Genomic DNA, 14,671 nt, shown 5'->3' with positions numbered 1-14,671 from the left:
ATCTATCTATCTATCTATCTATCTATCTATCTATCTATCTATCTATCTATCTATTAATCTATCTATCTATCTATCTATCTACCTATCTATCTATCTATCTATTAATCTATCTATCTATCTATCTATCTATCTATCTATCTATCTATCTATCTACCTATAAGACTTAAACCCAAAGTAGGCAAAATTCTGCCTGGCTGCTAAGTCCTTGACTCTGGATATTCCGAAGCTAAAGTGGTGAACTTCAAGGATTGCTTCCAGGGGAGCAAAGTTCACCCCAGAGTTACTTCCACCAAACATTCAGCATGCCAGAAAGGAAGGAAAAGAAGTTCTGAATAGTTCACTGGCTCAGGCCTGACAGGGATGCACTTGAAGGGCTAGGGCCTGCCAGACAGCTAGCTCAAGCACAGTGCTGCATACGTGCCAAGGAAACAAATAACAATAAAGATAATTAATGGGGCATCTGACCCTCTGACCTCCAGATGCTTACAAGGCACCACCTCGTCAATCCCTGCCCCTCCGCATGACCTCCATGCCTTCACAGGATGCCTTACTGTGCTACATCAAGCACGCCGACCATTTTCTTGGCTTTGTTCATGAGGCTAAACCAAAGGGGAGCTTTTGCTCTCCAGCCCTCCAGATCACGCCTGGGTGGAATGAATCAACGTTGGTGTCACTAACATATTCCAGGTCATGTACACACACACCAGTGTTATTATATCTCAAAATTACTTTGAAATCCATCTTTGAGGTTTTAACCATTTCCCTAAAAATGTGGCTTTAGAAATTCTTACGTGGAGCAAGGATGGCACCCAGTGGCCAAAGTGCTTCATCTCAGATCCTGTTCTCTCAAGGATTTTCCATTTGCTTATCTCCTCAGAGACAATGAGCTACTGAGAGATCCTTCCCTTATGTCAGAGCTAAAACTCTAAACCATAGGACTATTCTTTTAAGTTGAACAAAGACACACACACACACACACACACACACACACGGGATGGGGGTGTGTACTTCAGTGAGTTAAACCAGAATAAGAACTTGTGTGTGTGTACTTAAAGAATTTACATTCTAATAATCACATTTCACATAAGCAGCATACTGTTTATGATAACCCTAATATCAAAAAAAGATTACACATCCCTCACCCCACATATTCCTTCCCATAGTTCCTATCTGGTTCATAAGTTCTTGTGCCCTAAGCATAGGACTTTATCTCCTGACAAGTACTTTATCACTGAACTGATGTGTGCAATCTTCTAGCCGTGTTATCTTTCTCACACGGTCCTTGGCAGCCTGGAGAGTGCAGGATAATAAAGTGGAACCCTTCTTTTCTCTTTGAGATTTCCAGATGCTGAGAGATTTCTACATAACAAGATAGGCAACTGGACTAAAGAAGATAGGGGCTGTGTCAGAGTAATGGATCCTCTGCCCCAGCTCTACAAATGATACAGGGTCTCCACGCTTCCTGTTTCCAATTCCCGTACGTTTCTTAACAGTCTGAATCCCAGGGCAGGAAATCATGTGGATGGTACACACGTGAATCCAGAGAGAAATTTCTAACAAAACACCACACACTAAAGAGCACCACAGATAGTCCTTAAAAAAAAATAGTACCTTAAGTTCAACCAAAAATTCCTTCCTAGACATCTTCACCTTTGCTTGTTTGCCTCCAAGCCTGTCAAAATGCTGCTAAGTTTCCAAGACTAATAGCTGAATCAAAAGAAATTATCTCAGGGTAAAATTCAGGGACTTTGCTTCCATGTTCCTAACTAAGCTGTATGGACTGTTCTAGAATCAAAATAAAACCAGGGCTGGGGGAAGCCATCAAAGTCAAGTACATTTTTCTTTCTAGTTCTTATAGTTTTTCTTCTTTTTTCCCCCCTATACAACAGCATCTCACTATGTAGCCCAGGCTGGCCCAGAGCTATTGGTTTTGTGCCTTCTGAGTGTTGGGATTACAAGACAGTGTACCACTCCCGCCTTTCCTGATGGTTAATTCTTGGTTGCTTCACTCATGCAATGTACCCTCCCTTCACCAACAGACTGAGGGTCATGAGCAATGGTACCATTTTTATTTGTTTTGTTTTTAATGGCCACTGCTACTTCTTAGTTTTAAACATACAATTACTATTTAAACATTTATGGGCAGAGTTAGGGTACAGATTCTATACTGATGAGTTTAAGGCTTGTCTTACCAGACATTGCCACATTCCCCCCTCATGAGTGCCATTACATTTTTATTACTCTTCAAATATAATAGCCATGAGAGTCTCTGAAAATTAATTGTAAAATGTAATTAAATCAACCTGAGCCAGGTCTTCCAGCAAATACCCTTAATTCTGAAGCTGATCTTCAATTCAAACATTTGTGCATTCGGAATCATAAAGACCTCAAGATGTTTTGTCAACGTTTATTTTCCTTTGTGTTTTATTTCCCCTTCACTTCTACGGATAAACTTTATAGGCTCATAAAGCGGAAACCTTTTATAGCTAGAAATGGTTTTGTTGTACAGATGAGAGAACCCGAAACCCAGAACATTTACATGAACCGGTAGCTGTTTTGTCTGTATCCATTCACACGTATGCTCGCTCTTATCCTCCGGCATGCCTGTTCCAACACAGACTGTGTCAAGGGACCGTTGTAGTCCTGAGACTGCAGGAAGCCCTGAGGGCAGAGGTTCTATGCTCACTCAGCCTTTCATGCCTTGCTTCAGAACCTATAGCACTGGGATTCACAAACATTTTAAAGATTTTGAATGGATCCGTTCTCAGCTGAAACATAAACACAAAGACCTTCCAAGCCAGTTCATGATTTCACAAACACACGAGGGAGACGGTACACAATATCAAATGCTTACAGAAAGTATTAAAAAGCCATTCCATGAAACAAGGAAATAATATATTTAAAAATGTTTGGTTGGGGCCAGGGAGGTGGCTCAGCAGGCAAAGAGCATTTGCCTCTAAGCCTAATGACCTGAATCTAGTTCCTGGGACCTATATAACAGGAGAGACCAAAGATCTGAAAAATGCTTCTTGACCTTCACATGCACACTGTGATACGCACTAAGGCAGGCAGACAGACAAATTATGAAACACACACACAACAAAGGAAAAAAAAGTAAACACATTTAACAACACACATGAATCAGAATTTCATTTAATAGTAAAGAAGCCGCCAACACTGTGAAAACTCTTGCCTACAGCAGAAAGACACTGTCCTCACGGAGTACATCAAGAGAATTGGGCCAGAGCTCAGCCCTGATAAAGGGATTCAGAGAGCATGAATCCCTTTATCTTCATGGAGCTTAGGCTGCATAAGGAAACTAAGAAATTGATAAGCAAGTACCTACAAGAAGGAGTTTAAAGCACCAAAGAGCCAAGAATAATACAAAACTTTCAATTATTGCTCTTGTCATAGATTCCTCCTTCAATTTTTCTCCCATACACTATAATTCCCTGCACCCAAAATGGCAGAGTTCAGTGGACCTAATCACAAAATGCACCCAGATGCCAAGCATGGCTATATATGATATAAGGGATAAAAAAAATGAACAAGTCAAAGATTTCCCACCCCCTAAAATGCTCCTAGTCTAACCATCTGATGAGACGGGTGTGCCAAGATTTATGCTGCAGCAGAAACTGAAAATAATTGTAGGCAGCATCAGTTCTGCCTGAAGGACTGGGAGTGACTGGGAAAGAGGGAGCTGAGTGAGATCACATGGATTAGTAGGGCTGTAAATATGCAGAGATAGAGAAGAGGATGGGCTCAAAGAAAGGAGAGGGAGAAAGTGGCAAGAGGGCTTGGCACAGAGATAGTTCCTGGTGCTTCCCTACCGCCCAGTACCTGCCTGGAGTGGTGTGGGACAGAGTCAAACTCACTGAGTTCCGCCTCCCCAAGTGGCTGTAACCTGGGAGTGGACACGGGACCCACAACCCAACAGCATGCGGCCAGGGTGGAACAAGCCTGAGCAGTGGACTGGGGGGTTGAGTTTGGAGCACTTTTAATGTCCAGACTGAGTCTAACTGATGATGCCAAGCTTTGTGAGCAGGAGCCTGGAACCCACTGAAGAATGCCATCCATCTGTCAGCTGGGTTCTGTCTGGATTTGTGAAAGGGCTAAGAAGGAGGAGTCAGGGAGCCCAGGTAGAACCAACGAATGCAGTCACTATCTGTAGAGAGGAGAGAGCAAGGACTGAACTGGTGAGAACCGTGAGTGGGTTTGGGATGAATGGGACAACACTCGGAAATGCAGGGTGGGGGGAGAAGAGTCACCAGTCACTTTTCGATTACATCCAAGGCACGCAGCTTCAGAGTGCAGGCACAGGAAGAGAGCAGGCAGGAGGTTGTAGCTTGTTTGCGTACTAAATGGTTAACAAGGGGAGAATTAAACCATCAAGATTGCTAAATCAAGCCCCTGTCCCCATGGTAAGGGGGCCAGCTGTCCCAGTTCAGATTCATAACCATACACAGTGTGTATTAGAAGAAGTCAGAGCAAATATGGGGTGTTGCAGTCCCGGAAACCCTAGTGTTCTGGAAGGTTCTGATGTCTTTGGCTTCTTTAATTTTCTTCACAGTTCAAGGGTCAGGGTTGTCCCTGGGCCGCACTATAGCCTCCATTGGGCTTTCTCAACTGATCCTTGCTCTGTTTCCTAATACTCTAAAACAACACGAACTGCCCTCCAGCCTGAGACCCTGGATCAGTAGGGAATGAAGTGACAAGGACTGACTGGAGGAGGAGGGGGAACCTTCCAGACCTTTCGAAAAACAGATTTAAAATGATATTCAATTATGTGTCCCTGTGTTTTGTTGGTTATGTGCCTATGAGTGTAGATGACCCAGGAGACCAGAGGCATCAGATCTCCCCAGAACTGGGGTTAGAAGTAGTCGTGAGTTGTTAGATAGGGGTGCTGGGAACCCAACCTCAGAAGCAGTACATACTCCTAACCACTGATCCATCTTGCCTGGATCCCAGGCCCAATCTTTCTACTTCAAAAGTAGATGTTTCCAGTGAGTGATCTGTGGAGAAGGTGTCCCTGCTTTGTTTTCCAAGGAAAGAAGTGACAAATAGTGGCTGTGTGTGATGCTGGGGGCGGGGGGGAAGGTCAAGGTCATCACAGGATATATTTGGGTCAGGTAGGTCCTTGAAGGGCCCTCAATCCACAGCCGCTGAGCTCAGCACTAAGAAAGGCCAGCTTGGCCTTAAAGACCTGGCCACTGCACATCATCCTCTCCCTGGCCATCTGCAGTGCTCAAGAGTGACAAAGTACAGCCATCCTTTCTGTGATGTAGCCTTTGATTAAGACACAATTCATAAAGGGAACTGGACAGTTGAGCACGAGGCCGGCCACATATTTATGGATGCAGCCTGAGCCGTGCAGGCTGTCAGCTGCTTGCTGCAGTGTCAACAGACTGCCCTTGAAGGTGCCGAGGCTGTTCTTCCTCCTGCAGAGCCTTTCCCAGGGAGAGTGCAATAGCTTGCTCTGACAGTAAAGAAAACCTTGGATACTAAACTTGGCATAAATACTATTGAAAGTCAAAACGATCCCTTAAATTCAAGAGGCAGGAGTAAGGACGGGGGGGGGGGGGGAAGACAGACTAGGTTAGACAAAAATAGATACCAAAATTCTGTGTACATCATGCCTCCTCATGGCATCCAGGAAATAAGCTGGGCAAACTGGAAAGCCGGGGTGGGCAGTTCTGAAGCAGCATTCCAGAGAATAAGTCTGTGGAGCATAAAGACAATGACCTACCTCCTTCGGACACCAAGGTTCCAGGCTAGCCCTGGCTGCAGAGGAGCCTCTGAGAGAGCATCTGTCAGAGGTAGGGGAACTGGGGGTTAATGATACTCTGGTGGGTGACACTGTGAGCTGCCAGCCTGTATCACTGGATCGCTGGATCGCTGGATCGCTGGATCGCTGGATCGCTGGATCGCTGGGTCCCTCCTTAGTGATCTCCTCTGCCCGTCACTCCTCAGCATGCCCTGAGTTGCCTGGTCTGGTTGAATGCTGTGAACTCACTCTTTCTCCAGTGTGCTGTGTGGCTGAGGGAAGTGGCCGGGAAGGAGGCTATCTTGTGCAGTAACAACTAGGGACAGAAACATTTTCTTGAGTTTATAGTGTAATGCAACTCCAGCACCTGTCCACAAAGGGAGTGTGGCATTCCTTGCTGCTGATCGTTCCTGAAGAACCCACAGAGATCGCCATAGCAGCATTGGTGGGTCATCCTGAGGCCGCTTCTCCTCGAGATTTTTATCCCATGAATCGAAGTGATCTCTTAAATCTAAACTAGAAGATGAAGATGACCTTTGACACCACATCTCACCATTTCCCTTGCTCTTATTTCCATATGCAAATGCCAATAGAAGTGTGTCTATTCTTGGTGTTTTATTTACTTTGCCATGCTATCAGTTTGTGGCTTGGGCATTAACACTGAAGGCCTGGATGATGGAAGAGGTGGTCCAGACTCAAACATCCACCTTGAGTTACTGGCTTTTAATTACTGAGGCAGTTATGGGGCAGTAAACGAGCCTCGTCTTTCATTGCAGCTGTAACCCATGCAGTTCTGAACTGGAAGAAGGGACGACTGAAGGAGGCACTATAGCCTAAGAATGTCCACAGGTTGATGCTAACGGACAGACTGGCGGTAGGTGGTGATAACCATTAGCTCTGTCCATTGCAATGGAACCCAAGGAAAGTGTGTAAAACCACAGGAGCATATAATTGGTGTGCTAAGCTCATTTTCTCACGCTATCACAGCTGGTATCTTCAGGTTATTAAAAGCCTTTAAACTAGCCATCTTCGAAGAGATCTAATTGTCAATATGGTCTCTGTATGCTATTCCTGTTAGCGCAGTGCTGAAGAGACGTAAACAGGCACTAAAATCTGCACAAATTTTCTCTATGTCACTTTCTCATTTCAAGTTCATGGAACAGTAAATGTTAATGAGGAAAAAAGCCATTCTTTGGAGCTTGGCCTGCTCATTAACGCACAGGGCAATCAGCCCATAAAGGATAATTTATCGACATTATAATCTGAATCAGACTTCCAAAGGCAGTTAATTTATTAGTACCTGGAAGTTTAGGAATCTTTGCGTGTGTTTGTGAGATACAAACTACAAATAAGACTATTTCCTGAGGTATGAATAATATCAGAACTAGGAAAAACAAGCCTGTGTTCTGACGTTCTTGAAGCACAATCCATTTGTTGGGCAGCGCTGGGATATCTGCTTTCAAGTTGGACAGGGTCAGTTTTAGTTGCTAGCTAGAAACAATCTAGGTTGACCTGCCAGGAGAGTCTCAGGGAGGTTCTGTCTAGATAACTCAGCCTGTGGCCTGTACCTGTGAAGTGTTACCTTGAGCATGCTAAGTGAGGTGGGAAGCCCCTGCTACTGTGGGTGTAACCATTACCATGGTGGGAGACCCTGAACTGTGTGAATGGAGAGAGTGGGTTGGGCACCTGCAGGTACACTCTCCTTCTCTCCCTGTTCCTGACTGTGGCCTTGACCGGCTGCCTCTGGGTCCCGCCTTGTGAGTTCCCTGCAGTGATGGACTATAGCCTGAGCTGTGATCTGAAATGAATTTGTTCCCCTTAAGTTGCTTTTATTTGGGAGTTTGACCATAGCAACAGAAAAAAGACAGAGACAAACTCTAATCCTGTTTTCCGGCCTGCTACTACACATAGCTCCGAATTCTTTCCAACAAACCAAACAGGAGGAATCAGAATAAAGGAAATCACAGATATCTCCTTCATGGCATTCTAAAATGGGGGAAAATATCCACCAAGTGAATCAGTGTGAAAAAGAATCAGCAGGCATGAGGCAGCTTTATCTCACATGAAGTCAGCCCGCCTTTAGGTCACACCCTCTATGCGTACAAATGGCTGTGAACTAAGAACAAGGAAGGGCGCAGATCTCACTCTCCACTCTTCAGTATTGGTACCCACACTGCTTACTGAGGTCTTTAGAGTGTGCCTTCCCTGCCCTTACCAAGTGGCCTCTCCACCGGCACTGTCCTTCCCAGCCCAGTCTTACTGGCAGGAATGTGTCCCTGCTCTGGTCTGCAGTGAAGCTTTCAGTCCCTGATGTGTGCAGCTGACACTCTGGAGGCTGAGCTATCTGAAGCATGGCATCAGCTGAGACCATCCTAACGATCAGGCTTTGCATCCACGCATGTTCTTAGCTAAGAACAGGGGTTCATGGGTCACTGAGGGATGAGATGGATCCAGGAGCTGGCTCACACACTGAGCATGGACTCATGTGAAGATAGGGAAGCATGTGGACTCTGCTTCCATTAGACCCACTCTTGACTCAGAAAGGCTCTCAGACTCCCATACATGACCACATCTTTCTGGTCTCTGGATGCACATCTGGACGTGGGCATCTAGGGCTCCTATTGAGGTCTGTCATGTGCCTGTGTGTATCTAAGCTCCAGATATTTTCTACCACCAGATGACTAGACAATTTCTTCCCAAACTCTGTGGTCATCTCTGAATCACCAAGCACTGGTCCCAGCCCAGTAGAGTGAACACTAGGACTATTCTTTAACTATCTTATAACCTTTAATTCAGGAAATCTATGGACAACACTGATTACAGATTTAAATCTCTATATTATTTTTTTTAAAAAATGCATACTTTCAAAAGTGCTGAAGAGAATACAGGTTACAACATAGTTGCATGTCGATGTGTCTTGTCTGTATATACTGGTGACAATAAAGTATTTGTTCAGTTATTTACTTAGTTATATACAACCGAGTCTGAAGTTTTCATAAATGTCCCACGACTATATGCAGGATTCTGTAAGCACACTACATCTTAATGTTAATGCTGCAGTTATAATAGACACAAGCCATCAATTAGGAAAATGTTTTATTTACTTTATATATCAAGGAAGAAACCGTTTGGTTAAAATTACTACTACATCTAAATTACATTATAATAGGGCACCAGCTAATATCTTTTGGGATAAAATCTGGACTAAATCAGTTCAGTTAGTAATCTTGATAGTTTTAAGATGAAATAACCCTTTGTTCTCAAATTTAAATACTTCATAGTTTTAGTATGTTCGGGAGCTAATAGTAGAAAAAAAAGCATGGCGTATTCTAAGACACGGGAGTTCTGTTTGCTCTAAAGCAAAGAATGGAACCTGCATACAGGTTAGTGACCTTCACAAAGCAGAGATCTCTAGACCATGAGTGGCTTGCTGTATTTCTGGGAGGTTGCTGTGAGTGGCTTTTATGGTCACATTTAGTTCATTATGCATTTTTCTGTCTTCTTTCTGGTTACTTCCCTGCTTTGGCAACAAGAATAATCATAATAGTAGTAAAAATGAAATAATAGACTATAATGTTATCTTTTTAGCAGAGCTGGATATTTCCATCAATCAGATTTCTAGGTAGCAAGATCTTTGCCTCATTGTTTAACATTCCAAATTTATAGATCAAAACAAAATTTTTACAGATTTACCATATAATATCTAGTGTTTTGATGAATACATACCAAATTTTACTAAGGTAAATAAGCTTTTATTATTCTATGGGAAAATATAATTTGCATACATTAAATAAAAATTTCAATTTAAATTAGCATCTAAAATAATTTCATATTACAGTTTTAATATTTTCTTGATGGCTAACTGCCTTAAGATCTACAGTACTGATATTCTTTGCATTCATTCATTCATTCATTCATTCATTCATTCACCAAGTATTTACTGAATGTCACTGTGGTCCAAGAACTTTGAAAGGCAGTAGAGATAGAATAACAAAGAAAAAAGTTCTGCCATAATGAAGTTCATGTCCTAGTCAACATATCCCATGATTTAAACCCCCAAATTCCATGTGTTAGAAATTTGCAATCACTGTAGTGGTGTTGGTCAGTGAGACTTTGGGAGCTGGATGGGTCCTGAGGACCCTGCCTTGGTTCATGAGTGAATGGATTCCTGGCTTACCAAAAGGGAAGCTAGGGTTTAGAGCAGCTCTCTGGAGTGCTTGCTCTATCTTGTTACATGATGCCTTCTGCTCTGTTGTGATGAAGCAAGAAGCCCCCCCACACACACGTGTGCAAACACACCAGATGCCGAGCAGATGTCAGTCATGCCCTCGGATTTCTCAACCTGTACAGCATGAGCGAAGCAACCTTTATTGTTTATAAATTACACAGTCTTAGGTATTTTGTTACAGAGACAGAAACAAACTAAAAGTATATGTAAGATATTTGCCTCTACAACAAATAGGCCCTGAGTGCTGTGGCTTTGATTGCTTTGTTCCTTCCTGGGGGTAGGGCAGCAATTACCTCATGATAGTGTTGTCTTTCCTTTTGACCTGGGGTACCACTCTAAGACCTTTCCTTAAAGGTCTGTCTAATGTAACAGCTCATTACATACCTGTTATGTGTACCTTGCCCTCCTGGGGAATTCTATTCCTGTCCTCAGGGTCTTTCTTTGTTCTCTTTAGAAGTTCAGATGATCTGATTCTAATACGGACTATCGGGATCAAAGGTCTCTGTGCCATTCTTTCCCTATAAGGATAAAATGGATCTATGTGCAGATAGGACTCCTGGAAGAGCAGCAAGCAAATGCCATGTACTAACATCACAGTGTATAGCATTTCTAATAGATGCAGTGGCTTTTCCTCATCATTCTCAGCACTTTTAAACAGAATTGAAAAATGCAAAGAACAAAGCATTTTAGAGGAAGAAAATCACTTTCCCTACATTCTTATGCTTTTCCTGAAGTCCTGGGGATTGAATCCAGGGGCCCGAACATGATAGGCAAGTTTCATACCATTGAGCTATGGCACCTGTTTTGTGGCTGTTGTTAAAAAACGATTTGTAGGAACCCAAGGAGACAAGACAGCATTCTGAACCACACCTAGAGAAACAGTGGAAACTAAGATACAAAGGAACATCTTACACTCATTCATAGACTTGTGGGCTGGCCGTGGGAACCAGTTGGGGGTCACCCAGAGCTTAAACTCATTCACAGACTAGTCAGCCGTGGGAACCAGCTGGGCATCACCCCAAGCAGCAGGGAAGCACACAGTTAAGACCTCCAGTGCTGGAGAGGACCATCAAACTTCTTATACTTGTTACTGGTTATACTGGTCACTCAGTGTCTCCTTGGTTTACTCAACTGAAAAATAGTGTGCATAGCCTTTCACAGGACCGTGAGGTTGAGATAGACCAATACATTAAAGAGCCTTGTACCATTCCTGGCATACAGTAAGCATGTGATAGATGTTACCTGCTATGATCCTAATCTCTTGATTTAGTTTTATAGATAAAAAAGAATAAGGCTCTAAAATTTTTAAGTGGGCCGTAAGTTAGAAGTAAAAATCAATACCTAAGTCAGGCGTCCAGATTCTCACCCTATTATACAGACTCCCCCCAGCCCCACCCTGTATCTGTATGTTTGACACATGGAAAGACATATTGACTCACGTAAACCACACAGGGACTATTCAATTATGTAATCCGTCCACCTCTCTAAAATGAAGGACTCCAAGCCACTCTGCCCAGGACTGTGGCTCATGCTCCCAGTGAGAAGGACGACAGAGTCAGACAAAGCTTAACTCTATGTGTTTATGGTTCCCTTCCTCACCTTAAACTTGTCAACTTCAGCCTTGGAACATGTGGCGTGGTACGACAGCACCTGATGGGGAAGAGGAAAAAACGTCAGTAACGGACACGGTGGGGGTTGCCTAGAATCCTCCTCCCTGGAAAACGGGCTTCTCTCACGTACACCACCTTGACTTGACAGTTGACTTCAATGTCGAACAAGAGACTACTAAAAATCATCTGTGACACAGTCTGAAGGCTGACTATGTTACACCAGTATCCTCAAAGGAACATGTTGCAGGTCAAGACCACAGTCACCAGAGGATGTGAGTACCTCTCCTGAGAAATGTTCTGTAATATGTGTGTGTGTGTGTGTGTGTGTGTGCATGTGTGTGTCTTATGGGAGACACTGTTGGTTGTTGACTCCACTTCCGTTTGTTCCATTACTCTCCTTGTTATTAAACACACTGGAAAGACTACATAGCTATGTACTGGTGACCCATGTGACAATAGGATCATAAACCTAACCCTACTGATGTTAGCCTTAGTGTGTGACCTTTATTGGGCATAGGGATGTTAGGGAAAGTGACAGAAGTGACTCTTAAGGGCAATCACATGATTTCACCAGCTCTCTTCTCCCTGAATTATTAGAAGGCCATGACCAGAGAGGGTTATTTTTGCAGCTTCAGATTCAACATGAAGAAGATACATTCATAGAGCTGTGGCCAACTTGCTCCTGATGATATCATTCGAACAAGAAATCAGTCTTTATGATTTATCACCATACCCCAAGTCACTGATACAGGGGGTTAAATGTAATGTCTGTCTGTCTGTCTGTCTGTGTGTCTATCATCTATCTATCTATCTATCTATCTATCTATCTATCTATCTGCATATATATGTGTGTGTGTGGGTGTGTCTATCTATCTGTGTATGTATAAATGCATGCATGTATGTAAATCTATCTATCTATCTATCTATCTATCTATCTATCTATCTATCTATCTATCTATCTGCTCTGTGTAAGTCAAGGTGGTCACATAGAGTATATGACACTGCTCTTAATGCCGGGGCTGTCTCTTTTCAGCTTTTTTCCCCCTCTGTGGGATTCAGTTTTGATACATGGAGGTGTACTCAACTCTAGTGTCAATGACAACCACGGATGTTCTGGACAGTAGAACAGGGAAGGAAAAGACATCCTGGCCCTGGGCTATTTTGCTGCTGGTTCCTTCTTTTAAGGAACAAGTAGGTTCATGGGTGTTAAGCTAGCTAGTACTAGTACATTTTCAGGCAAACACACATATGTATCACACACTTGTATACAAAGTATGCATTTTACATGTTACTTGCTACCAAACACATTCTCAGTCTAATCTCGAGCCTTGGGACCCATTAAATCTTTCTGCACTTTCCAACCTTGGAGGATCACAGTTTGCCTCTCAACTGTAGCTCAGCATTTCCCAAATCTAATTAGCCTTAGAACTCTGCTTTAGATGATATAGCAATGTCAAAACATGCCAACCTAATAATAAGCCATTGACAAGAACGTTTGAGGAACGCTAATATGGGTGAAAGCACACAGCTGTGGAGACAGCGCCTCCTAGTGGCTGAATACAGTCGGTTCAGCCACATTTTCAGAGCCTCCTCACTTCCCAGCTCTGTGAACTTGGATCTCCCTTGTTAAATGGAGAAATTCTACTATAGAGCCACCTTGTGTTTAACAGCAGCTGTTCTTGAAAATCACAGGCTCCGCCTGAAACCCCAGGCAGGAGGGCATTTTCCATTATTTTCAACAGGAAAAAAATTATATTACGCTGTAAAGTGTGTAACAACTTCTTAAAACTTAATTGGGGTGCTGCGGAGTTCACAGATGTGTAGGAACATGATGGCAGAATATTGTAATGCTCAAGTGAAACCTTGTAACATTTACCAGAAGTAAACACTCTGTCTCCTACTGTGACCATGGTCCCCCTCCTCTTTACTTCTTTTCTCCATAGCTTTCCCACAAAACATTATATTGTGAGATAAATAACATTTCTTAGGTTTGCTTATTAACAACAAAATGAGTTTCCACCAGAAAAATGTTAATTGTAACATTATTACCTGGAGTGGGTTTGTCTTTCACAGAGTTCTTAGGAAAATTTAATGCAAGAGTACATGTCCATTATCTGACGCACAATTACTTATGTTATTATATATGTAATGTACATACATTAACTTATATTGATTATATGAATAGTCAGTTAAAAGTCTACATATATATTACGATCTTTGTTGATGCGATATTTTTTCAATAAACGCTCTGTATTTTTGGTTCTATTTTATTAAAGTTATCTCTAACTTTATTATTGTCTTAGATTTTCTTAGTGTGTGCAAGTTCCTTTTTGTATATTAAGTCTTGAAAATCAGCAGCTAACCAGAGAAATCAAAACCAAAACCCAAAACTGCAATTCAAATCCCTGCCACTAGATGGTGCTCAGCTAGGTTTTTTTTTTAAGCATGCGTCTAAGGCATGCTCCCACTTTCCTTAAATCAATTTTCCACTTCCTTTATTATTAATAAAAGAAAAAACCTATTAACAATACTAAATTGAAACTATCTGAATCAGTGAAGCAACTAACTATTACAGACTAAGGCTTTCTGTTCACTTAACATTAGCTTCTTTTTCATTTATAATTTCATTTCAATTATGATTCACATACAGCTCATTTATAAGTGAGGTATAAGGTTTTTGTATATTTTAGAATTAAGTTCTATAATAGATATCCATATATATTCACAAACATTGCTTCCCAGTCTAGTGTAACGGTACACTTTTGTTTGCTTGTTTTTAAGAGGAGGGCTACCTGCGATGTCCTGAATATTGCCCTGTCTCAGACTCTCGGTAGCTGAGACCACAGGCATGTGAATTGTGTGCATTGTACCTGGTTATGCCTTTAATGGACTGAGGTTTTAAAATTTGATTTAGTATACTTGTCCATTTTTATGATTACTGTTTCATATGTCTTTTCTAAGAAGCATGAAAGTTACTGGTGTGTGTGTGTGTACGTGTGTGTGTGTATTTTCCCACATGTGTACAACTTGTACTGTCTCCCAGAACTTTCTTGTTTATTTCTTTATGTT

At 42.3% G+C, this 14,671-nt stretch overlaps 1 protein-coding gene across 1 annotated transcript in view; it reads right to left on the bottom strand.

Moving 5' to 3' along the window:
- Window positions 1–14,671, bottom strand: part of Pde11a (phosphodiesterase 11A) — a 343,221-nt gene that overhangs the window by 113,066 nt on the left and 215,484 nt on the right. The window contains exon 10 of the mRNA XM_028762965.1: window positions 11,592–11,642. Coding sequence (XP_028618798.1) covers window positions 11,592–11,642 — 51 coding nt within the window. The remainder of the gene's footprint in view (window positions 1–11,591; window positions 11,643–14,671) is intronic.

Source organism: Grammomys surdaster, unplaced genomic scaffold (genome assembly GCF_004785775.1).
Source record: "Grammomys surdaster isolate TR1022 unplaced genomic scaffold, NIH_TR_1.0 136, whole genome shotgun sequence".
Classification (NCBI taxonomy): domain Eukaryota; kingdom Metazoa; phylum Chordata; class Mammalia; order Rodentia; family Muridae; genus Grammomys; species Grammomys surdaster.
Note: the sequence above shows the minus strand (reverse complement) of the source record. Positions and strands in the feature narration are given on the sequence as shown.